Source organism: Tachysurus fulvidraco, chromosome 8, assembly GCF_022655615.1.
Source record: "Tachysurus fulvidraco isolate hzauxx_2018 chromosome 8, HZAU_PFXX_2.0, whole genome shotgun sequence".
Taxonomy (NCBI): Eukaryota; Metazoa; Chordata; class Actinopteri; order Siluriformes; family Bagridae; genus Tachysurus; species Tachysurus fulvidraco.
In genome coordinates, this window is record NC_062525.1 from 14,650,720 (window position 1) to 14,677,459 (window position 26,740).

General features: G+C 37.6%; 4 protein-coding genes across 5 annotated transcripts; 2 read left to right on the plus strand and 2 right to left on the minus strand.

Moving 5' to 3' along the window:
• Positions 1-981: 981 nt before the first annotated feature.
• Positions 982-4,120, minus strand: LOC113662665 (5-hydroxytryptamine receptor 7). Its single transcript, XM_027177702.2, is given in 4 exon segments — positions 982-2,362; positions 2,365-2,406; positions 2,409-2,890; positions 3,650-4,120. Coding segments are annotated over 4 exon segments (1,155 nt in total). The 5' UTR covers positions 4,090-4,120; the 3' UTR covers positions 982-2,171.
• Positions 4,121-7,370: 3,250 nt separating this feature from the next.
• Positions 7,371-16,103, plus strand: pank1b (pantothenate kinase 1b). The gene is made up of 7 exons (XM_027177653.2): positions 7,371-7,935; positions 9,523-9,875; positions 10,358-10,611; positions 10,916-11,092; positions 11,204-11,327; positions 12,559-12,684; positions 12,844-16,103. Exons 1-7 carry the CDS (start codon positions 7,662-7,664, stop codon positions 12,901-12,903), a joined length of 1,368 nt encoding a protein of 455 aa, XP_027033454.1. The 5' UTR covers positions 7,371-7,661; the 3' UTR covers positions 12,904-16,103.
• Positions 16,104-16,684: 581 nt separating this feature from the next.
• slc16a12b (solute carrier family 16 member 12b) lies at positions 16,685-24,906 on the plus strand. 2 transcript variants are annotated; one of them, XM_027177656.2, is made up of 7 exons: positions 16,685-16,980; positions 18,302-18,450; positions 20,097-20,200; positions 21,891-22,034; positions 22,178-22,760; positions 23,327-23,586; positions 24,083-24,906. In XM_027177656.2, the coding sequence occupies exons 1-7, from the start codon at positions 16,978-16,980 to the stop codon at positions 24,283-24,285; spliced, it is 1,446 nt and encodes a 481-aa protein (XP_027033457.2). In that variant the 5' UTR covers positions 16,685-16,977; the 3' UTR covers positions 24,286-24,906. The 2 variants fall into 2 exon arrangements, with proteins under 2 accessions (XP_027033457.2, XP_027033456.2); XM_027177655.2 differs by lacking the exon at positions 16,685-16,980 and having other exon boundaries at positions 17,318-18,450.
• LOC113662643 (interferon-induced protein with tetratricopeptide repeats 5-like) lies at positions 24,541-26,704 on the minus strand. The gene is made up of 2 exons (XM_027177658.2): positions 26,571-26,704; positions 24,541-26,442 (listed from the first exon to the last, which is right to left on the minus strand). The coding sequence occupies exons 1-2, from the start codon at positions 26,573-26,575 to the stop codon at positions 25,119-25,121; spliced, it is 1,329 nt and encodes a 442-aa protein (XP_027033459.2). The 5' UTR covers positions 26,576-26,704; the 3' UTR covers positions 24,541-25,118.
• Between the last annotated feature and the right edge of the window lie 36 nt (positions 26,705-26,740).

Sequence of the window (26,740 nt, forward strand, 5' to 3'; positions counted from 1 at the left end):
TCCTGGTGCCTTTACCTGCGTTAAATTATTCAGAATTTAAATCCAACTGACAGACATTAAAGTGGCCTGAATAATGTTATGCAGTTACAATAAAGTTTAATAAATTCATCTGGACTGTCTTTTCATCCATCACTGGTAACACTTCACTTAATGAGTTTACAGGACTGTGTGCAAAAGGCTAAAGAAACATTTACTGAAAAAGCTTTAAGACAGCTATATCTTCTGACAGTTTTCATGTCAGGTAGATGTAACACCTTCAAGATTCTTTTAACTGAAAGTTGTTATGACAGGTGACAAGGAAGAACGTCAAAACAGCTGACAAGACAGCTTTTAATACTTCTGATATGTCAAAATAGTGGTAAAATCTTGTCAACACTTCTAAAAGATACTTTGTCTCCTGAATGCTGCATTCATAATGAAAACCTGTTATAACGAAGCTTTTGGCAATGACAGCAGTGACAAAGCTGCTTTATGTAAGGAGCACAGCATGGTGGTAATGACCCTCCTCTGTATTCTCATTACCCCATAGTGGATTATTTTCCATTATTAACAGCACATTCCAAAATGTTTTATTCTTATTAATTAACAATATTTCATGCTTTTTTAAATTATTATAGTTACATTTAAACATACTGATTTTTAATATATGCAGACACTATAGACAAATCCTAAATGTCTTCTTATAATAAAACCTCACCACATCAACCATTATATATTTTTCTGTCTTTTAAATAACACATACAATTATTGTTTTGGGTCATCTGCCATATATCAGTATAAGGCTCTGACCAATCAGAATTGGGCATTCAACAGCACAATGGTATAAATATGTATAACATAATAAATGTTTATTTCCTTAGACCTTCAAATAAAGTGTTTTTATTAAGCTAATTATACAGTATGATTTCAATGGGAAAATGGGAAAACTGTTCAGTACTCTTAAGAAAGTTCAATTCAATTCAAATTTATTTGTATAGAGCTTTTAACAATGGACATTGTCTCAAAGTGGCTTTACAGAACATAAGAAACATTATACATGAAAATTTATACAAAGAGTAATATAATACAAAACATTATGCTTTTAATTGAGTTATGCAAATTATAATTTAATTTTTCTGTCTCATTGTCTACTTTGATGAAAACGATTCCATGATGCCACAGTGCCAATATATATTGTCTAAATAATGTTAAACATTACAACCAAAATATGTTGCTGGCAGCTGTATAGCAGATCCAACTTCTGCTGGAATAAAACATCTGTATCATATGTTCAGAAAAGTCTTATGAACGTATAATGTAGCCCTTTAAACACTGTAAATGTGCACTAGTTTTGTTCATTCACTCAAACGCAATCTTCCATTTTAACGCCAATCTATGACCTGCATTTCAGTACATCTTGATACTATAATCACCTCACCGTATCAACTTATTTTAGCCTCTATTCTATACATTTTAGCAAATAACGCATTCAAATATCCATACCCATAAACACTGCACATTAATGTCGATTCATATGCAGGAACCTGGTGTCGAAGAATTTAAATAGTTTTAAGTAGAATTGCTCTTGCTGACAAAATAGCACGAACATCATATCCTTAAGTGTCCCCTACCTTCCTCACAGCTACAAGACAATTAAAGACTGGCTAATTATAATACTAATACCTAATTATGAGACAGGTTTAGCTCGTGGCCACATTAGAAGTGACGCACCAATTAAATGCCACGTAGAGGACAGACAAAGCAAAGAGCACTTAGCACATTACTTGGACATTATTGTGTGCCTCATCCATAAACCATCATACAAAAAGAAAGAAGATTATTAGATGGGAATAAAATAAAGGAACATTTATAATCTCACAAGCACAAATTCATTATGACAGTTATATTATCTGACCATCTTGTACCACTGGTCTTACGGTACAAAACACCTATCATGTTAAAAATGAAGGCATACATTTTACATACATAATGTTTTAACCCATGACTCTGGAAGGATAGCTCTGCTTCATGAAATGGATGTGCCAGTAGTGAGTACTGAATAGTGGAATTAATCAAAACGTTTTCAGACTACCATCTAGAAATAACCCTTATGAGAGTACTGAGCTCATCAACAAGCTTCTATACATGTATATCTTGTGAGCCTGTCTCAGAACACTATCTATATCTCTACATCACGTCTGATTTTGTGGTTTTAGTGCTTCCTGCATGCTAGCTGCTAAGAACTTGCGGTTGAAGTTTCTGTAAATAAGGTTCTGGTAGGTGGTCCTGAGATCTTGGTTGAAGAGTGTGTTAATAAAAGGGTTAATGAGCGAGTTGGTATAGCCCAGCCACAGCAGGGTTCTCTCCACCCACAGGGGCACCAACTGCAGTGTACACCACAGACAAAGGGCTGCACCGTGGACAGCAAAAAAAAGGCAGCCATCAAACACTGAACGCTCCGACCATAACACCCAATGTGGTTGCTGCCTTCTGCTCTCGCTTGAACATGGACACGTTCTTGCGTTCATTCCTCAGGAGTCGTGTAATGATAGCACGCTCCTTCATCTCCCTCTGCAGTTTCAGCACAGCTGACACGTAGCTCACACCATCATCAGGTCTCGATGTGATGGCGTGCTTGGCCACACTGATTTTGACAGCTCGGTATATTTGGTAGTACATGATCAGCATCACACACATGGGGATGTAAAAAGCCACAGCAGTGGAGTAAACAGTGTAGCCCAGGTACTGGCTGATCAGACACACATTCTCATCACTGATGTTCTGAGCCCAGCCAAACAACGACGGCAGCGTGATAGAGGCAGAAAACAACCACTCAATCAACACTATTTTTGCCATACACTTTCCACTCCGCCTCACAGGATAGGTCAGTGGCTTTAATATACCAAGATACCTGAAACAACAGACATGACAGAAACTTAATAGCATATGGAGAGAGTTTTAGATGTGAAGCAAGCCTTGGCTCTCAGTCTAAAGGACCTGCTTAATGACCTTTATGAGTTTTGTCTCCTATTGCAATTAATAAACATGACAGTGAGGAGAAATTTAGGCCACATGAAATATTTTTATTTTCCTATAAAAAAACTACTCTGGTTCTTATGTCTCGGTGGATGCATGTTACATCCACGCTACAGTACCACACTACATAGCCATCTATTTCTTTCACCATTGTTTAACAATTACTGGTGACAGCAGGTACTTATTAGTGCTTTATTTAATACAGATTTGCTTCTTGTACTTTTAGCTTGATAGTGTTCTTAGGCCCTGACTTATTTAGGTATAGATAGATAGATAGATAGATAGATAGATAGATAGATAGATAGATAGATAGATAGATAGATAGATAGATAGATAGATAGATAGATAGATAGATAGATAGATAGATAGATAGATAGATAGATGCAATTCTAGCTTTACTGGCACAATTAATATGTGTAATTTACCATAAAAAGCACATGTATACCTATAAAGCTTTGTTCTACAAGTGAATTACAGTCCTTTACAGTTCTGAAACTTTAGGTACGATGTAACCACATCTCCAGGTAAAAAATAGATATAAAGGAACAAAAACAACAACTAAAGATACAGTTTAACAGTGTGTAAATACATTGAATTGAGAGTGTTTAAAGAAGTAGAAGTAAGAGAGATTGACCTGTCTATACTGATCACACACAGAGTGAGGATAGACGCTGTGCAGCACATCACAACCATGGCGATGAAAACATTACAGAAGAGCTGACCAAAGATCCAGTGTCCTTCTTTAAGGTCACTGATGCTCACGAAGGGCATTACAGCTACTGCAACAGCCAAGTCCGCCACAGCCAAAGACACAATCAGGTAATTACAGAGATGCTTCAGTTTCTTCACCAAACATACTGTCAGGACCAACAATAAATTCCCACAAATGGTAGAAACAGTAAGTATGATAAGCAGTCCTCCGATCAGCACTTTCTCTGTATTCCCATAGTGCAGAAGATGCTCCGCACAGCTGCTTTTATTGCCCATAAAACTAGAACTGGATGGAGTTGTTGCTTGTTCTGCTTGGTTCTTCATTAAGCGCAGCTGCAGCATCTCAGAGCTCAAGCCAGACATCACAGGAAAGATTTCTTCACTCTTTCTGACCTCTCATTAGTGACAGAGAGGAAACGATTCATCAGTCTGATAAAGTTACATCCTGCCTGTTATAGACAACAAGCGCTCCTCTGACATCTTCAGACAGTATTCTCCCCTGTGCGTTCATGCTTGTGTGTGTGCGTGTGCGTGTGTGTGTGTGTGTGTGTGTGTGTGTGTGCACCAGTGTTGGAGAGAGACGCATGTTGTTATACTGCCGATGACTTCTTTTATAAGACTACTCACAGTATTTACACTGTTAATAATAAAGGATATATGGCACTGGATATAATGAATATATTTTGTTGTAAGGAAAGACATAGCTGTGTTATCAGAATTACATGTGCATTTATTCAAAACAGGAACAGTACTCAGATCAACCACAGCTAATAAAATGATCCTTTTTTTTTGTTCAACCCAAATGAACTTGTACTTCCGGTCAATGAAACCAAATGAAGAGTTACATTAATAGTTTTAATTTCATTCAGAAAGAATGTGTGTGTGTGTGTGTGTGTGTGTGTGTGTGTGTGTGTGTGTGTGTGTGTGTGTGTGTGTGTGTGTGTGTGTGTGTGTGTGTGTGTGTGTGTGTGTTTGTTAAATGTATATCTTTAATAAGGCAGACCATTTTGCCAGCTATGCAGGTAAAAGACAAATTTCATACAATAAATCATACAAAAACAATGTGAGGGATTTAACACAACCACAAATACAGTAGCTGCAGTTTTTCCTTTTTGTTGCAATATGTAAAGAAAAGCACAGAAATATTTTGTCATCACAAATGCACACGTTGCAAAACACTTTTAGCCCGAGAAGCCTGTTTAGTGCATAAATGTGCACAATCCAACTAGTTATGTATTCTGAGAAATTCTGTGATATTTTAGTAAAGAAAAAATGCTTTATCAAAATGATCAAATTCATTACATTCAAAAATGTTATGATATATTTAATTGTTCAAATAGACATAAAATCTTTTTTTTTTTAATTCTTTTTTTGTTTTATTTACACAGTGTAACAGGTGACCCAGACAACATATCTGGCCAAAGCACAGGGCTGACCTACAGACACAAAGCAAGAAATTTCCCATTTTCTCTGTGCTGTGCCAAATTTGTTAGGTTTTATCTGTTAATTACTGTATTACTGTTTTTAAACTGTTCCTGTGGGCCTGCTGTAAATTATGTCCTGAAAATAGTGCTTGTAAACATTACTGTTAGTCATCTTGGCTATAATTACTACACTCAGTACACAATGATGTAATTCATTGTTTATTCTTAGACACTAGCTGGAAGTCATATAACAAATGTAAAACAAAACAAAAACAAAAAAGCTTATCGAATTTTGGATGAAATGTACATTATACTCGATTACAACTTTCACAAAGTTTTATGTTAATGAGCAATCCAACCCTTTAACATTTTAGAAATGAATAAGACCCAACAATTTGTACATGCACACAGGAAGAGGAACATCTTCTTCCAAACTGCAACCAACCTCTAATTACCCCATTGTCTTTAACACCATTTGTCCAAAGAGCAGCACACAAATAGTACACCAGGACTCAACTCTGGACCATCACACCACCATAACACTGTACACTATAACCTATAGCCAACCTGGTCTTATTTACCTTCAGCACTACACCCTGTAATAGGAGACAGGTCACTGAACTTATCTGAATTTACTAGCTGTACAATATTCCTCTCAACTATAGTTGTACTAGAATGTAAAAACAGAGCTACACTTGAATGCCCTTATATTTATATATTATATATATTTAACTATTCTTTATTTCATTTGCAATATAATATGGCCTTTTATGCTGACTATATATATATATATATATATATATATATATATATATATATATATATATATATATATATATATATATATATATATATATATATAAAATAAAGCTTCTATTGCTGTAACACTAGCATATACAGCACATATCTCTACCTCCTAACACAAGACTACAAAAATAAACCCTGGATTTATTCCAGTTGCAAGGTTAACTATAAATAAGATAGTACAGAAGCACATATACCAACAGTAGGATGGAGTGATTACTTCCTGCCATTTTTCCATGATAAAAATGTAAAACATTACACTAAAAAATTACAGGATTAACCGAAAGTTAAACAATCATACACAAGATAACCACATCAACTCCAAAATATGTTCACTAATTTCTTACTCTAAATAATCATTTGTTGTCCTACTGAAACATTTCATTGAAAACACAGATGTAATCGAAACTCCTTGTTAAAACTTCCTCCTTAGCACTTGCTGTTTTATTTGTGGATGTGGTACAATGGAGAAAAATACATGTCCCCAAGCACTCATTTTTTTTTCTCTAAAAAAGCTACAGGGGTGTTTTCTATATTAATTAAGAGAGCACATTTCTGAGTTAAAAAAGTGTAAATACAGCAAACACTGGAGGCAACACTTGCACAACAGATAGATAGATAGATGGATGGATGGAAGGATAGATGCAATTCTTGCTTTACTGGCAGAGGGGTTCACTGGCAGTGAGCGTCAGGATGGTTCCACTTTTCAGACCAAACTAAAGACCTGAACTCCATATAAAACCTCTGGAATGTGATCAGGAGGAAGACGGATGGCCACAAGCCATCAAACAAAGCTGAGCTGCTCTCAGGACAAAGCTTCAGTAAGTGTCATTAGTTTATGTGACACTACACGCTCAGAAATAAATGCATAAAACTGTGCTATTCTTTGTCACTGTATCGCTACCAATCATTCTTCTGGTACAATTAATATGTGTGATTTATCATAAAAAGCACATGTTGTATACCTATAAAGCTTTGTTCTACAAATAGACAGACAGATAGATAGATAGATAGATAGATAGATAGATAGATAGATAGATAGATAGATAGATAGATAGATAGATAGACTCTTGACAAGTAATGAAATTCACAATTTAACTAATATTGCAGACAATTAATATCATATTTAACTTTTAATCAAGATTCATTAATGAATTCTCTATAATATTAGGGATATAGTGGGTGGGAGTTTGTCATACCCAGGCGAAAAGAAGATCACCTTTAGATCGTTTTAATCATGTTTTTTAATCATGTTTAATATGGTAGACGTGTGAAGTAGACGTATGAAAGCTGAAATAACACAATGTGCTGGACATACAGAGGTGAGGTAATACCATACAGTGCAGACAACCTCCCCTCAACCTCTCCCCCAATTCTTCCTCCATGCCTTCCTGTGACGTTTTCACGCGTCACGTGACGCGTCACTCTTCACGTGACGACTCCGACCGGCTGTTTGACTCGGAAGCTGCAATGCTCTAGCGAAACGCGTGAGGAAAGAAAAATGACCGACAGCGACCTCGAATTCACGTCCTAGACAGCACGATAGACGTTTTCCATCTGATCAGCGATCGCGCAACGACGTATTACAGCCTTCAGTCGGTCAGTGACTCGTTTAACGGCTTCATTCCGGTTCGTCGTCGAAAAAGGTACGCGGTTGACGTAAAAGCGCTCAAGGGTCGGTGCTCGGTCCTATTACGTTGTGAAACTATGGAGAAAGCTACATCACCCGAACATAATGGAGCACCTGAACACTACACGAACGGGATGATGAACGGGTTTCACACTGCGCAGTCCGGTCCGAGCGGAGGAGTAGCAGGAGGAGATGGAGGAGATGACAGTAGCCCGAACTGTAGCGGTGGCCATAATGGTATTGAAAATATCCACCATCTTCACCATCAGGATGTCGCGCACAACAACGGGTCTCCTGCTAAACGCTGCAGGCTTCGGAGACGGATGGATTCGGGGAGAAAACACCGACCACGTAAGTCGCCTCGTCTCAGACATTATATACACACACATAATATATATACATACACGACTATATATGTCCAAATGATAGGAGCGGTGTTTTGTCAGGTGCGTTAAAAGTGACGTTTTTAACATAATAATATATATTATTTTTAATATATTATATTATATTACAGTACACGCACCGAAAAACGTGCCTTTTATTCTGTGACGTGTCAGTAAATGACGCATTGACAGTTATATTGTTTATTATAACAGTTATACAGGCTGAATCGTGCACAGACGGCCCTGAGGTGCATTGTGTTGTGAAATCATGTATATGGTCCGAGGTGGGATTTGATTGGCTGCCACAGATTCAGGAGACGTGACAAAACACAGCCGCTCTGATTGACGTTTCTTCCCAGCCAATCAGAAGCGCGGTCCGTGTAAAAAAGGGGAACGATCAACACGATCACAACACAAATGCACCTTTATTACAGCAGTATATCGTATATCATTGTTTTGTGCAGGTTTTCTGAGAGAAAGAAAGAAAGCAGGTTTATCATTATATCTGTGTGTGATAGGGTGACAGTTTTGGAACATGGCCTTTGTATTCACGGCTCTTTAATGCCTGAGTACTTTGGTCTCCTTGAGCTTCATGGAGGGTGTAAACACACCTTTCACCTACATGTGCTGCTGCCAATCAGGCATTTTCTTTTGTTGGACTCAGGTTAAGGTTCCTTCATCGCCTCCGTCCCGAAGATTGCAGCTGTATTGTGAAGAATGAATAGCAGCACAGTATCCACTCTAATTTACATTTACGGCATTTAGCAGTGACTCTTATTTCAATTCAGTTCAAATGAGCAATTCAGGGTTTAAGGGCCTTGCCCAGCAGTGGCAGCTTGGTGGACCTGGGATTCGAACTCATGACCTTCCGGTTAGTAGTTAGTAGAACATGATTGTGTTTTCCTCGAGAGTCAAGTCAAGAAGTTTTTATTGTCATTTCAACCATACAGTATATAGCTGTTGCAGTACACAGTGAAATGAGACAACGTTTCTCTAGGATCATGGTGCTACATAAAACAAAGTCAGGGCTAAGGACTTAGTAAGTAGTGCAAAGTCTTGCTGTATTTTTTTTTTCCAGTTTGTAATGCAACAGCGATGTTATATATAATAGTAGGGTATTATAGTACACCCCTATATTATAGTAGGATCTTACTGTTTTATTAGTTTCATGATGCATGTCTTATCGCTTTGTTTGTAAAATGTATGTAAAACACCACTTCCAAACATTTTATCGTGTCTTTGTGATTTAATTACGTCTAGGTTATTGAACACAGACTATGCTTTAAATTTGTTTTAATCCAAATTAAATTGTTGTACATATCGACAGTTTAAGCTAGATTTACCATTACAGTGTAACCTGTTAAAAATGAAATGTTAAAAATACAATGAAATTTCTATTGCTTTCATTATAAATGTGAATTACATAATTACTCCATTTGCTATTAGAATGTCTATTTTTAAGACATATTGACAAATAGGCAAGTACCTCTAGGGCATATGTGTACCGCTAATATGACAAATGCATGTTTCTAATGGTCCTAATGGTGTATTTTAGCATTTCCGTGGTTTGGCATGGATATCGGTGGCACTCTGGTGAAGTTGGTGTACTTTGAACCAAAGGACATCACAGCTGAAGAGGAGCAGGAGGAAGTGGAGAGCCTGAAGAGCATTCGTCGCTACCTAACATCCAATGTGGCCTATGGCAACACAGGCATCCGTGATGTGCACCTGGAGCTGAAGAACCTGATCATGTGCGGCCGCAAGGGCAACCTGCACTTCATTCGCTTTCCCACACATGACATGCACAGCTTCATCCAGATGGGCCGGGACAAGAACTTCTCCAGCCTGCATACGACACTATGTGCTACTGGAGGGGGGGCCTACAAGTTTGAGGAGGATTTCAGGACGGTTAGTTAAAAAAAAAATTCATATAGGAAAGAAAAAAGGGCCATATAGTATTGATTTTTTTGGATTGTGATATATTCCTACACATTTAAAAAAAAAAAAAATTTATTTCTGGCATTTGAGAGACAATCTTATCCAAAGTATTCTCATTTATACAGTTGAGCAAATGAGGGTTAAAGGCTTACTTTTACAGTCGTTACTGACAAATTTAAATTTGGCTAGAACAGAATTGAAAATAATTTCCACATTTATTCTTGCATGCCAAAGCAGGCCAAACTGGTTCTCCACATTTGCTGGTTTCCTCTGGGGGAAGGGACGTGTAGCATTGCTAAAAGCTTTGGTACTGCTCATATCAGTAGAGTAGGCTGCAAAATGAGACCTATTCTACACTATATGAGCCATGTAATTGTAGTAAATTTCAGAGAAGTCTTACAATTACCAACTGTGCTAAATCTGCCTCTCACTGTGGCTGTGTTTATTGTTAGGTGGCGAATTTGGAGCTGCAGAAACTTGATGAGCTGGACTGCCTGATCCAGGGCCTGCTCTACGTCGACTCAGTCGGCTTCAATGGCCACGCAGAGTGCTACTTTTTCCAAAACCCCTCTGATCCTGAAAACTGTGTCAAGACGCCATGTTGCCTTGACAATCCCTTTCCTATGTTGCTGGTAAACATTGGCTCAGGAGTAAGCATTCTGGCAGTTTACTCAAAAGACAATTACAAACGGGTCACTGGCACCAGGTAAATGACCCCAGCACATCTAAACAAAAATACTATAGTGAACTATTATCATTAGGGATGGGAAGTTATCTGTCTGTCTGTCTGTCTGCCTGCCTGTCTCTGTCTGGCTGTCTGTCTGCCTGTCTCTGTCTGTCTGTCTGTCTGTCTGCCTGCCTATCAATTGAAGTGTTTTATTCATTTTGTATGCAGATCAATTTGGCAGTTCATTCATTTTTAGTGGATGACAATCAAACCTTTTATGAGTTTAGAGTTTTAAAATAATGTCTAAATAAATAAAATAATGCACAACCTGTGTCTTTCTCAGTTTGGGAGGGGGTACGTTTCTCGGCTTGTGCTGCCTGCTAACCGGTTGTGAGACGTTTGAGGAAGCTTTGGAAATGGCGGCCAAAGGGGATAGTACAAATGTTGACAAGCTGGTAAAGGACATATACGGCGGTGATTATGAGCGCTTTGGTCTTCAGGGATCTGCTGTAGCATCGAGGTATCAAATGATTTTTTCCCCCCGTCTGCTCAATAAGTCTTTATAGAAGCCATGGACCTTTATGGAAGCTTAAGCTTTTTTTTTTTATAACCATTTTTTGTTGTCCTTTAGTTTTGGTCATATGATGAGCAAGGAGAGGCGTGACAGCATCAGCAAAGAAGACTTAGCCAGAGCTACTCTTGTTACCATAACAAACAACATCGGTTCCATTGCCCGCATGTGTGCTGTGAATGAGGTTTGTTTAGTTCTTTTTATATATATACAGTATATGTATATATTCGTATATTTATAATTTAACATAACTATGAATCACATTATTCATTATGATGTTGCACTCGTTCTGCAGTATGCCAAAGCACTAGATGGTTTTCATTATTTGACATCTATCTTCTACTCTATTAAATTCACTTTATTAAAATGAACTCTATGTTAAACGTCTCCAAAAACTCACCAATAACACACCCAAAAGGAAGCATTTTGAGCCTGTGGGAAGCTGATACTGTTTGCTTTAAGCTTCTTTACAGTGTTGCCTTGTAGCATGGAGATCAAGCAGCATTGTACAGGGCTTTCAAAGCACACAGAACAACACATTCCCTGTCCCTGCTGTCCCTGCTGTCCCTGCTGTTTGTTCGTGCATGTTTAGTTGTTAAAAAAATAAATTATTGTAGAAAACAGACCGAAAATGGACGTATTCTGATATAAAGTCGTGTACTGAGCTTAGTGCTTGGGCTTAACAGTAGGAATCTTCAATGGAGGTATGATAAACTCTCCTGCTGGAACAATAGAGGATCAAGTGCATCATTTTGACACATTCACTGTTTTGTTCTTTGTTGGTGGTTGTGGTGAATATTTATTTAATTATTTTTTATTATTTTGCAATTAATAAATACTGCACAGCATCATTGAGACTCGCAGCAAAACCTGTATTTCCTTTCCCCATTTATGCAAAGTTATAGCTATATAATTTGTCTTATGTAATGCACGCACTCACTCAGTTATTTGAATTATACAGTAACTCCCGGGGGTTTCCAGCAGGGGGCGATGTGAGGTTGAAATTTGACGTGACACTGTTTACACTTAGGCCATAGTGTAACAATTTGCTTATATCGATGAATAACTAAAACAATTTACTAACCATTTTCAGTGTCATTTTAAAAGCAAAGCATCATGGACAAATATACACACTGTTTATTTATTTATTTTAATTTATTTTAATGTAATTTATGGGAATAACTGAAATCAGGACAGATGACACTAGAGACTGAGTGGATGTGGCTTAAATGATAAAACAAATATACACACATTATTAACGTTATATTTAGACCAAACTAGATCTTCCTCTTCAAATACGATCTGAACATTGTCTTGGTTAAATAAGCCAAGATGTGACATTTATGACATTTACTTTAAATATGTAGTTTTATTAAATGTGTTAACATATTAAATGTGTCTGTTGTTGTTTTTAGAAAATTGAAAGAGTTGTATTTGTTGGGAATTTCCTGCGAATCAACACGGTTTCTACAAAGCTGCTAGCTTACGCCATGGACTTTTGGTCAAAAGGACAGTTGAAAGCCCTGTTTTTGGAACATGAAGTAAGTGCCTGTTAAGGTTAAAAAGCTTATCAATTGCTTTTAATTGATGCTGCATGAGTACTGATGTTTAAATGACTGTTTAATCCATGACTGGCTGCTTAGCAAATTTGACAAAGGTTGTGGTAAACTTTCTAACATAGATGATCCACCCATTTGCAGGGTTATTTTGGGGCTGTTGGTGCCTTCCTAGAGCTACTGAAGATGACTGATGACCTCTGAAGCGTTGAAGAACTCCTGAATTTTCTAACCAGAAGCTGCTGTAAGATGTCAAAGAACGCCTCCTCCTATAACCAGGAAAAGCCAAGTCAGCTATCTAATATGATGCCTGTCTCTCTGTTTGAAAGCTTAATGCAAGCCTAATCTAGAAACCTGTATCGGGTGTGGAGAGTATTGTGTGTATTTGCCACTAATAAGAATGGTACAGTCTGCTGTAAAATAAAATGAAGATGGTTATGTTATAATAGTCAGTGCCCCATAAGCCAAAATCTGCTGATTTTTAGAGTGATGCTCAGCACTTCTGCAAAACCCTGTGTGTTGTATGTTTTAAATATTTGGCATAAAACATGACTTAATAGAATTGAAAGTAATCATTATCTCTCCCACCTTCCCTGTCCTGAGTCATGGTTCCATTGTATTATAGTCTTCTTTACCTGTCCAAAATGTTTCGGTGAGATTTTGGCTAACTTTTCTGGTTTTAAAGGTCCAATAAGTACGTGTTTTTTTTTTAATATTATTATTTATTTTTTCGTTTTTTGTTTTTTTAACCATTCACACTTAATGATCGATAATACAATATAACAGCTTATTTTGAGAAATGTGGCCATGACGTCATTGTCATAGGGATGTGCTGATGATTGGTAACAAGAAGTAATTCGTTGATCTTGGCAGTCGACTCCCTTTTCAGTTCATACTAGCCACGCTGTAGTTACGTCCATTTCACATGTTGCAAAAAAAAAAAAGAAAAGGAAAGAGCATGTGACCAACAGATGATTAGCAGTTAGTCAGTAATATGCAATGTACAGCAAAGCCGATAATTCCCTGATTAAGATATGAGCATTATTATGCACACCTCAGTAAACTGAACACTGTGGTCCAGCATTAGTGTACACAGGAAACCTTGGCCTGATCGCCGGGGCAGGAGATTTGAGCATTACTTATTGGACTTTGACATTTATGTTGGAAAAACTGTACAGTGAAATCATTTTTAAAAAATTTCATACGATGATTGAACAGTATTCGCCAAAACAAATAAAATATATACTGTAGGTCTACATCCTTCTCCATCTAAATGTCTAGAAGCTATAAATTTTGGGACCAAGGTTTTTTGTGTTAACCAATCAGCAGCTTTTTTTGTTAAATGAGTGTAGTTGAATTTAACCGATTTCTTCAATATTAGCAGTAATGATTTGCTTTTATCCCATAGTCTGAATGATGAATTGTTTGTTGGATGACTACTCTACTCACATGACCATAATTCTTTGTACCCTTGTGGTGTACTTACACTGTAATAGATTATTATTATTATTATTATTATTATTATTATTATTATTATTATTATTATTATTTGTTTGTTTCTATTTAAACCACACTTTTGCAGATTGTATCATTTTAGAGCTAGTCATTCTCTGTGGCATTATATGATGGTATCATAGTTTAACTTGAAAATTCGATTTTGAGCCTCTAAACATGTCTCCTGCCTTTGTCCCCGCCTTTCTAACAAATGCCTTCATCAACCTCTGTACGTTTCTTTTAAAGAACCCCAGCACAATGTACCTTTAACATCAGCATGCACCTTTAGACTTGCTATATAACGTGTTCCCGTAAGAAAGTGCCGCTATGAAGAAAGGGATTCTTTAATCTTTGCCAGGGCGACCAGGGCTGAGGCTGTTGGGTTGGCTGATATCTAGATACTGAATATCAAGTTGGTCTGGGAAATCCAGTTACTGTAACAAATTCACAATCACAGCTCTAGGAATTTAAAGGAATAGTTTGCCCTTCTCTTCCTCTGTCTTGTCTGTGTATCTGCATTTGCTAAGAATGTGAGAGAACTTTAGTGTATGCAGAATATCAGCAATACAATACTGTTGACTGACTTTGTAGTATTTTAAGCAAATATACAGAGTGTTAAGCTAATCATAGTAAATAAAGACGAACACTAGTAATACTTTCATGTCACCTAACGCGTTTAGTATTCAATCACCAGCTCTCAGCAGCCACACCTACACATTTTATGTCTATTTATAATGCCTCATTGTCTGAAACTCATTTGTTGTTAAGGGCACATGGACTTTTTAGCTTCAGCAATCATTGCAATGCCAATGGGAATCAAGCATTCCCTTTTAATGTGTAGAGATTTAAAACCATACAGTACGTGATGCTGGATTTTTTTCCCCCACACTTCATCCTTTCATTACTTCTACTTAGTCCTCAGAATTGCCTTATGCTGTTGGTCGCCATTTTGACTGCTAAGTGTTGATGGCAGTCCAACACAACACGTTTTTTTTCCCCCTCTGTTCTTTCCAGTCAAGTGTTACGGGGTGCCTTTTACTAATGGAGACCAGACTTTTATCTGTACATTTTTCTTTGTCATCTAGATGTCATTGTAAAATGTTAATGTTGAGTTGGTCTGTTCATGTTTATTTATTTCATTTTTTTCTTTTGTTATTCAGGAAATTTAATCCATATGTTAGTACACACTGTTCTAATCTCCGAGTCACTGCAAACTAAAATTACACCAGGATGAATTATATGAATGCAAAGGAATGTGAGACAAGTTGGGGCACTACAGTCTTTGTCAGTAATGGTAAAAATGTGTACCAGGCTTGTGTCTGTCTAACGCATTACTGGTAGAGCTTAATATATCTTCAGGCGTGTTCAATTTCTGTTTGTTTGTTTGGGGTTTTTTTTTTTTCATTTGTGTGTTGTTGTTTTTTTTACATTCACACCAGCCTGTTGAGTCATGCTTAATGCATTATCATCACAAAACTTTAGAGTTGATATGATTTAGTAATAAAATCTTCCACAATCTGGTCTTATCTTTTATAACAGACCACGTATTCTTTTCCTTTCACAAGTAATGAGAACAACATACATGCCTGATTGTGTACCAGAATGTGCTTGGTCTCAGCTGTGTGGCACATAAGCAGTCTGTTAAAAGGCAGTATATTACCATGTGTGTAATCGTCCCCTTCAGTGTTGTCACTCTGAACTGGCAGTGTGTGGACCTTGTTTACATGTTGTAGAGGGTCGCCGAGACTTATTTCTGCCCCATGTGGAATGAAAAGCTCATTCCAACCCTGCTCTAAGATTTCATGTCCTCACAAATCTCTTTTGATATTTTTCTGTTTATTCTTCAGATCTTCTCTGTTGTCAACAAACCTTGTGAAAACTTTATTAAATGTGATGAATCTATGAAAAGGTCTCCAAGCGTGTTCTCATTTAATGGCATTGGTGTGTGCGTCGTGTCTGTGTATATGTGTGTGTGCCTCTGTGTGTGTCTGTATATATATATATATATATATATATATATATATATATATATATATATATATATATATATACAGACACACACAGAGTCTGTATATATATATTATATATATATAATCTGTGTGTGTCTGTGTGTATATATATTTGTGTGTGTATGTCGTGTCTGTGTATATGTGTGTCTGTATATATATATGTGTGTGTGTGTGTGTGTGTGTGTGTGTGTATATATGTCTGTGTGTATATATATGTGTGTGTGTGTGTATATATGTCTGTGTGTATATATATATGTGTGTGTGTGTGTCTGTGTGTGTATATATAATAATACAAATAATAAATAGTAATTTACGCCTTACACGGGTCTTCGCCTCGGTATAAATATAGAAAGTGATCTTAGAGTGTGTCTAAAGTTGTGCACTACACACCACAGTAGTATGCTGCCATAGTGCGCTCCCAAAAGTGACCACTTCTGGTGTTGTACTTTTCTTTTTAAACCTACTATGTAGTATGTTAGTACGCAGGTTAGGAAGTCGCCCAGGAAACGCACGAGCTTCAGTGCTGTAGGTCCACATCCGTCCCACAACATGCTGAGTCGAGTCGCTTGGACAGAGCAGGATGTTTCCGCCGCTGAGAACTCGGGCGCTGGATGGAAGTTTACCACCTCGGTAAAATGATGGTGGAACCTCAAAAGTTACACAATGTCTAACTTGTTTATGGGTTCTAGCTTGTTTACTGTAGAGCGGTTTGTGTTGTGGAGGCCGATGAGGAATCGGTTCACTGTTTAACTGCACGAGGCTGCTGACTGCTGCAATGGTAAGGACCATCACCCTGTTTTTCTTATCTTTCAGTGGAAAGACAGATCTCAACAAACCTGAACACAACAGATAAGTATAGAGAAACCAGAAAACAGTCTTGTAATTAGTCTCAGTATGTAGTCATTATACATACACACATATTATACACACACATTTAAAAAGAGCCTTATACTGTATATAGGAGCCTCATTATATGTGTGTGTATTATATATATATATAAATATATATATATATATATATATATATATATATATATATATATATATAATGTTACTATAAATTATGAGGCTTATATAAGGCTCTAACATATATAAGGCTCTATTAACAGACAGAATTTATGACTCTAGTCGTCACCATCAACAATTATTAGCCTGTGCCGTATGTGATCCGATTCAAAACCTTACAAACTAATTTCAGGTATATACACATTAGATTTTCTAATTAATCAAAAACAAATTAATTAGACATAAACTCTACTGAGTTAAGATAGAACTGAAATGGAGACTAAGGTTAATGCAAGTCAAATAAAAAACAAAAAGACTTATTTTTTTAAATTTATGTAAAAAAAAAAACAATATTACAATAATCTTTGCTAATAGTTACGCAATCGGAACACAAGATTGTTAACCCTGTTATAAATAAAAGCAGATATTGCATATGTCTATATATATATACAATGTTATGTATATATAGAACAATGACCAATACATAAGAGTAAGTTAATTTTTGCTGACATCTGCTGTCTGCAAAATTCTGCCCTTTGTGTACAAATCATTTGAATTGATTATCCATGTGTTATCTAGCGGATGTTTGTGGCGGAGGTGGACGTTGAGGTTGGTAATGGGAAACTGAGAACCACTGGATGTGTTGTTCCAGGAAAAACATTTCCAAACATGCATCAGACTTTCATCAGGGTTAAAAGGTTTACTGGGGCAGAAAGCAGGTTCCTGAGTTATTATGGCAGCTCCAGTTATTAAATGAACCATCATGAGAAAACATGTCACCTTTCTCAGGCCAGCTGTGAATCATTAGTGCAGGCCATATGCTGACAAATCAAGGACACTTTAGCGGGCTCCACTGAGCTCCAAATCTCTAGGATATCCTAGGGCTACATGGGCACGCTGTCTGTTAATCATTGTAGCTCACCTCGTCACTTATTTCCAGTCCTTCTTTTAGTGACATCCTGTGCTCAGTGGAGTAACTGCATCTTCAAAAGGAACTCCAAGCCAAGCGTGATTAAGACAGGGTGTGAAGAGTTTCTGTTTGTGTGTGTGTGTGTGTGTGTTTATGAATGCATGTGCTTTGGACTTGCTGTTAAGGAGCAAAAAGTGGAGGTGGGTGCAGCTTCCATGGCTCAGGAAAAGAAGAGAGAAAAGACAGCAGGAGTGCTTCCTCCAGATGGTGGCTGGGGCTGGATGATTGTGGCCGGCTGTTTCATGGTTACTGTCTGCACTCGTGCTGTAACAAGGTAAAACCTGTTTGGATCAAATCAATACTGCTTAATGTTGGGTTATTTTTACCATTTTCTGAATACACCACCTTAGCATGGTCTGCAATCGTAAGAAGAACCTTCTTACTATTGAATTTGTAATCGCATACAATGTCAAACCAATTATATGAATAAACTTTAATAATTAAGTGTGACTTTCTGGTGAGTCCGAGTGTCTGTTTCTTATGTAGTTAAACTTTGCTCAAACGTAGACATGGACATAACAGATAACATGTAGAACGCTATATTTAGTTCATTTCACTGTGAGAATTCTTGAAAATAAATTGAGCACAGCGGGTCTGTGAGCTTTCTCTTATGGCCAGTTCAGGTTACATTTGCAACGTGGGTAAACAACTTGGCAAGCTGTCAAACAAGGGGCCACAGTGGTCTTACTGGTTTTACAGGTAATAGTTCACAGCCCTCTATAATTTACCTGGGATTAAGTGTGACTAAGAGTTTAGTTTTTGAGGAAAGGGAGATATTGTTTAGTGTGAACACCTTGTGTTTGGTGCCCTATAATCAGAAATATAGAGTTGTTGAAGTTGTTGTGAAAAGTGTTGAGTTGTTAAAGTGTTGTTATCTATGCCATGTCGGTGATCCTATCGGTGTCCTATCGGTGATATTGTGTGAAACAATAAATGGTGAGAAAATACCTGGTGGCCTATGACCCAAGGCAAAAATGTGCTGTACTCTGCACTTATTTATTTTGCAGCCTGTGTGATGTACTTGTTGTTCTGGTTAGGAAAGTCCTGGCTGTAAACTTTCAAGTTATTCCATTCCATATTCCAGAGAAGCAGATTTAGAGCAGTTATGGTATCTCTCACTTTGACAAACAGAGAAACTGACAACTTTATGTGGCAGTGTACATTTTAGAAACTTTGAACTTGGAGAGTGAAATTAATTGACTTAAATTAAAATTGAACAAATTAATGATAACATAAACTGTCATGGCCCACCCTGTACATAGGTACCAGAGATATGTGGTGGTAAACAATCTTGTCCAGATTAAATGATTCCTAATGGGATTCTTAAGAGAAAGTCTCCTTAAACCTGAAAGAGCAACTTGACACCCTTTTTCTCTCTTTTTTTTAATTTTATTTTAGCCAGCATTTCATTTGCAGATGGGTGTGGTTTAGAACCTGAAGAAATGACTTGGCCCTAATTTGGCTGGCTCTAACCAGTCTGAACAGAATGAAAGACATCTCTCCCTCCGGTGGCCCCGGGTTAGCTTTGCATGTGTGTTCTTTGGCCAATGATTGAGTATGTAAGAGTCACTGGCTGTCAAATTCACTCTTACTGATTTGACCCTGGTCTCCTGCCTGGTGCTTTCACCCTGTTTGTTCAGGTGCAGACAGACTGGGGTGAGGCTTGTGCCTCATTAGCCCTTTTCCCAGCTCTCCAACTCCAAAGCCCCCCTAGGATGCCAAAGCTGAACTTCTTACTGTCCAGCTAAGCAGCAATAATTACAGGATTCAGCGTCTCCTCTCATTTGATAGAAAGTGGTTCTGTTTTATTATGGAATGTGGTGTTTTTATGGAAACAGAGCAGTAATCAAGAATATCACATGCTTTGAAATTTAGTGCATATATTACACATGTAATTACATGTTGTTTTTCTTTTTCTAGATGCATCTCCATTTTTTTTGTTGAATTTCAAATGCATTTTGCACATGATTACTCTGGGACCGCATGGATCCACTCGTTAGTAGACTGCACCACCATGCTGTGTGGTATGTAATCTTTAATTGACTTTATTTTTTGCATTTACAATGTAAAAAAATTGTCTGAACCCAGCTAAGCCAATTCTTTCTTTCCTATTCAGTTAATAGTATACATTGTCAAACATATATACTGTATATGTCTGGTTTAGTGCTCACTGTGTTTAGATGTTAATTATTTCTCCTCGGATGTGACATCTTGCTGTTAGCACGTTGAACTTATTTTGCATACTTTAAACATATCCAGCATTTGCAAGAGAACAACCCCTTTACTATGTGTAGCTTTCATTTGGAATTAGACAATAGAAAGAATGAAAGGCCACAGGAGGTTCGACCCCCTCTCTCTTTTCTTGAAATTTAGCAAGACACAGCTTGACTTGTAACAGCAGGCACATTTGTTTTTGTTCTTCATGCTAATGTCTGCTGTCACAACACCTAGTATTTGTAAGGAACTGAGTGCTTCCAAAAATAAAAAGTGAACAGCCCTACTCATTGCTGACTTATTAACATAAAGTTTTCCTTTGCTGACATTAGCTGACGTGGTAATTTTCTTATCAACAAACTGATAGCATAGTTTTTGCTGGCCAAAATCCTAGCGAGTTCAATGAGTTGAAAAAACTGCAAGCTTTGCAGTTAATAAAATCTGTGTTACAACCTTTTACACGTGTCTCAACCAGAAGTAAGGTGATAGCATTTTAAAGTCTGGTTATGCTGAAAAGTGAAGATTTAATTCTTAATTCACAGTGGCATAATAGATTGGTGAGAACTGAACCATTATACTACACACTGACACACATACTGTAAGTTACATAACAGAAAGTTACAGATAGTTATTTGAAGATAAGCAGTACGACTCCATGAATTTCCTGTTAGAATTCATTTTGTTTTTCAAGCCAATTACTGTAGGACATTAGTACTTGTGTACATTAGAGGTAACAAATAAACCAGTCAGTTAAAGACACTAATTCTAGTGGGCCAAAATATCAACATACACCAAGTTGACGGATCCTTTATGTACTCTGGAACTTGTAGGCATCAGTGAACAAGCCTGCACATCTACCATCATTAGAGTCCATGACCTGAGGCTTTTTTGCAACTCTAAGACCAGCATAAATTCAGAGTGAAGTTTGTAGGTTATCACAAGGTATTTGGAGGGCTGTTCTTTGCTCAGATGTTCTTTGCTGGAAAAGCAACATGTGCACTTCAGAAAATATATGGCATAATAAGGAAGGAAGATGATCTAGAAATACTGAAGCAACACATCAAGACATAAGCCAAAAAAGTTAACTCGGTCACAACTGGGTCTTCCAGCAGGACTGTGATTCTGAGTAAAGTATTGGAGTCAGATCACTCTGTCAAAGCCCCGACCTGAATCCCAGAGAAACTTTGAACAAACCTGTCTGAGACAAGGGGCCCAAAATGTATATATAATGTTTTGACCCCTTGAAAATCTGAAATGAATTGAAGTGAATGAAAATGTAATTGAATTAAATGAGGTTTTTTTAGCTATTCATTAAAATCGACCTTTCCTTGTATACAGTGATAATTAAAACAGAAAACATCTATAGATGTATAGGTATAGAAACAACTTAACTTTGAAAATAATTTATTACATTTTACCCTGCAAATGAACTTTGGTGCTGTATTTGCTGTTATTCAATGCTTTGCTGTGTTATTTGACTGTATTTTCTTCCAATGGCAGCTCCTCTGGGCAGTCTGATTGGGAATCAGCTCTCATGTCGTGTGGCTGTGATAATTGGAGGATTCTTAGCCTCTACTGGAATGGTGCTTAGCTCTTTTGCCACCAGTTTAGAGTACCTCTACCTCTCTCTAGGTGTCTTAACTGGTAAGGCACCCTAAATTAATTCAGATTCATGTCTCATCTAATTTGAAAGTTTGTTTAGTTACTGAAGCCCAAGAAATGAGGAATATAATATAAATGGGATAATATTGTAAGTTGGTGGCTGAAAGTGTTGGTTTTCTTTGCAGGACTTGGCTTTGCTCTCTGTTACACACCAGCCATTGCTATGGTTGGTGTTTACTTCTGCGAAAGGAAGTCTTTGGCTTATGGCATTGCTATGTCTGGCAGCGGCATTGGCACCTTCATACTGGCTCCTGTGGTGCAGCTACTGATAGAACACTACTCTTGGCGTGGTGCTCTGCTTATCCTGGGAGGCTTGGTGGCCAACCTGTGTGTGTGTGGAGCTCTGCTAAGGCCTATCACGCTCAAAGAAGAAGAAGCCTTGCCCTTGCCAGTGGACACCGAGTGTGGATACAGTTCAACACCTCTCACATCCGATCAGAAAGAGACAAACAACAAAGAGCAGAAAAACACCAAGCAGTGCTGCATGCAATTCATGCAGGACTACCATTTCCTGCTAATGCCCGATTTCCTGGTCTTGGCAGGCTCCTTCCTCCTCCTGGCCAGTGGCTGCAGCCTGCCGTTTGTTTACTTAGTGCCCTACGCACTAGATGTGGGTGTCAGTCACCACCATGCCGCTTTTCTTATGTCTATTTTAGGTGTCATTGACATTGTGGGCAACATAACCTTCGGCTGGCTCACAGACAGAAGGTGAACTACAGTGGATGCTTACACAGTTTCATGCTGAGAAAACATTAATTGTGTGGCAGATTAAGCAGTCCATTCACATGCTCATGAGAAAAATAAGATTAAGATTCCATCAGAGACATTTCCACAACATCTCATCACAACCTGATTTGGCTCATGTCCATTTTACTATCCATCATCTTAATAAAAGTCTGACGTTCATTTTCATCTTTAAGCAGAATAACTTTTTACCAGCCAAGTTTCTAAATCTATCTTAAAGGTTCCTTTTGGCCACAGTTACATTTGATAGGTTTTCCCAGACCCAGAGTCTTTTTCTTATTAGCAATTATAACTAATTCCTTTTAATTAAAAAATATATTGAATAAGAATTAGATTATACTCTCTATACTTTTTTAAATAGTCTCAAGTGACCGACTGGCAGGTCACTGATGTCTAGTTGTAAGGGTTATCCAGGTATTTGATTGATATTTGTCATGTATCCGAGAGGCTTTTTTAGTTCAAAAATTGATGCTAAATTCTAACGAGTCTTTCAGAATATCCTGACTGAATTATCTTTCCATTTTTTGCAGGTGCTTGAAGAAGTACAGGAGCATTTGTTACATGGCTGCTGTGGGAATGGAGGGTCTCTGCTGCTTCCTCATCCCTCTCCTACATACATTTGCTCTACTGGTGCCCTTCTCGGTGCTCTATGGCTATTTTGATGGTGCTTATGTGGCCCTTATTCCTGTGGTGACTTCAGATGTAGTGGGGACAGCATGCCTGTCATCTGCACTCGGTGTTGTGTATTTCCTGCATGCTATTCCATATCTGCTGAGCCCACCTATTGGAGGTGAGTGTCAGCAGGTCTTTACTTGCATACATTACATACACTTTCTATTTTAAATCAGTAGCCATTCGAAATTTGTCCTACTGGAACTGTTTCACTGTAAAATAAAATAAGTGCCTCAGTACCACTGAAGTTTATGGTGAAGAAACCTCAGGTTGAAGTTAGATTATTATTTGTAGCTAAGAAATTTGGCCTGAATTTGTACTAATAAGAAGAGATCAGATGTGCTAAAACATTAACCACATTTAAATCTAGACTCAAAACTGTTTAGCTGTTCATTTTTCTGAACGAGCCCTGTGCTATGTCTAAACTGATTGCACTACGTATAATCCTTTCCTCTTTTAATTGTTTTAATTTCATTTTAAATCAATTCAATTGATGATTATTTTACTTTCTATGTAAAGCACTTTGAATTAAAATTGTGTATGAAATGTGCTACATAAATAAACGTGTCTTGCCTTGACTAATAGGTTTGATGTTTGATTCTTCTGCTTCTCAGGCTGGTTGGTGGATACCACAGGCACCTACACAGCAACGTTCTTTCTCAGTGGCTTTGCGCTCATTTCCAGTGCTCTCCTGCTGTGTACCATCACTGTGGTCCGCCACTGCCAGAGAATTCAGAGGAACTCGCTCAGCAAAGTCACCACAGCAGAAACGTGTGAAGCCAAACAGGCAGAGTTTTATACTGCAAAAATTTTATAGAGTTGAACCTATCATTTATATGACCTGTTATCTTTTATTTTTGTACACAATGCAAGTACATAGACTTAAGTAGTTGGGGAAAACATTTGTAGCATTACCAGATTTCCACAGTCTCAAATCCCATGAATGTGCCTTTTCTATCGTCTAAACGTTGGAAACAGAAAAGGTGAGTTAGAGTTGGTGCATATTGCATCTAGTTTTTACAAAGTGTTTGTCCAATATAATATATGAAAATAATTGTTCAAGACTTTAAGATTAAGACTTCATGATTTTTTATTTAAATAGGCAAGACCAGGATTCAGTGCCACAAGAGGGCAGTGCTGATTTATTTAACTCACTACAGTCTTGGACATTGTTGGATGCTGCCATGTTGACACACAATGTTTATATCATGTACATTGACAGGATAAATAGTTTTTAGCGACCGTTTTATAAGCTAGTTTTACATATCATCTTTATTTTATGAAAGCAAAAAGTGTTACAATGTCTTTTGCAATAAACATGAAACTAAATTATGATTAATAAAAGATTAGCCCAGTGAAATATATTTTCTGTACTGGTCACATGCTGTTGTTTTGAATGAGCATTTATTTCGGTTAATAAAATAATGTACATGTTTAATACTGACATTTTTCAATGTGTCTGCTAAACAAGACAAATTAGTGTATAGAAATTAATAGTGAAAGATCAGAATGATAGTGAGAGGCATTGTAGAAGTGTGTAATTACACTGATATAAAGCCAACCTTGGCATAGACAGAATATTTAAGATATTGATAAATATTTGTATTTTGCAGAATTTTCTCAGCAGTCTTAAGGCCCTGCATTTCTCTTCTATTTCCTTTCAAAGCTTCTCTGGGTTCTTCCACTTCCGGGGCTTTTAAATGACCGTCTATCATTAATCTTTTTCAGATGTTTTGCACTTTTTTTCCCATCTTTTGTGTCTTCGTCTATCTTCAGACATTCCATATAATAAGTGATGGCATCAGACATGGATCTTTTTTTGTACTGCTGAAACTGAGCATAACAGAGATAAACAGTTTGTAGGTTCTCATTCTTTTCTTTAGCTATCTGCAGGGTTTGCTGAAACAGCTCTTCAGCACGATCTAGTTTCCCATCCTCGCTGTACTGAACTGCTAGCTCCATCATAGCTATAATAAAGCCACACTTAAGTTCGGTGGCTTTATCTAAATGATAAATGCAATGACTACGAAGCCTCTGAATCTCAGCATCAGCTCTTGAAGTGTTTTGAATTCCTTCACGTTGCAAATCATTTTTTTTTCTCTTGTAACACAGAGCTAGCTGATGATGTATAAATCCTGATGTGGGTGACTTCTCTAAAGCTCTTTTTAGCAGGGCTATGGACCTCTCCACAGAGCCATAGGCTCTCAAAAATTTACCCACATATCGAATGACATTAGGAGCATTTGGGGAACCCTCCAGAGCTTCTTCCATCAATTTCTCACCTTCATCATACTCTGTGGATTCAGCAAGCTTTACAGCTAGGAGAGCTTTAAGTTCATCATTATCCGGATTTGCTTCTATGGCCTGTCGCAGGTGTTTAATTGTTAACAAGTTGGGTACACTGGGGTCACGTTTTTCTGTTCTATTGAGAACAAAGGCATATCCACAATTCCACTGAGCATTCATGGGCTCTAGCTCCAAAGCCTTCTCAAAGCACTCTTTAGCCTGGCTGTAGTACTGGCGAGAGAACTTGAATAAGGCCCAAGCCTTTTCTCCAAGCACTTCATGATTAAGACCCAGAGGAGAATCAGGGAATTTCTTTGCAATGCTTCTGATCTTCTCCAGGGAATTCTCACATTCACTAAATAATTTCATGTGATACTGAAGCCAGGCCAGATTCCCATAGGGCACTATGAGCCACTTGTCACAGTCATTATCCCAGTGCTCTCTAATGAGCTCTACACTCTTCTGCAGGAAGGCAAGTGCGTCTTGAGGAGATCCTAGAAGGTACTTGACAAATCCCAAAGAGTTGTATGTCTGCGCTAGACCCGCGTCCCCACCTAGTTTAAAGTCAGCATGCTGCTCCAGTCTGTTTAAAAGATCTGTGAGATCCAGCTCTTCTTTTTCCAGCTCCCAGGTGAAGTGACACTCAAGCTCGCGCAGTTCATCCTCAAGAATTGATGCTTCTGTTGAACTGTAAAACAAAACAATCGCCGTGACGTCACATCACAGACTTGAGCCTAAAATGTGTGACGCACTTATTTGTTTGTGTATTTATTTATTTATGTGTTTGTTTGTTTAATATACGTTAATTATGCCTACCTCATCGTGATCGCCTCACAGGACTCGGTTGTGAAGAAATAATGCTAAATCGAAACTTATAGAGATCATGGGCGTGTATTTAAAGAGACAAGTTCATTTTTCGTAAGGACAAAATAAACTGGAGTCAAGTTGTACTTTATACATCTAATGTGCGTACATATGTGTTGAGC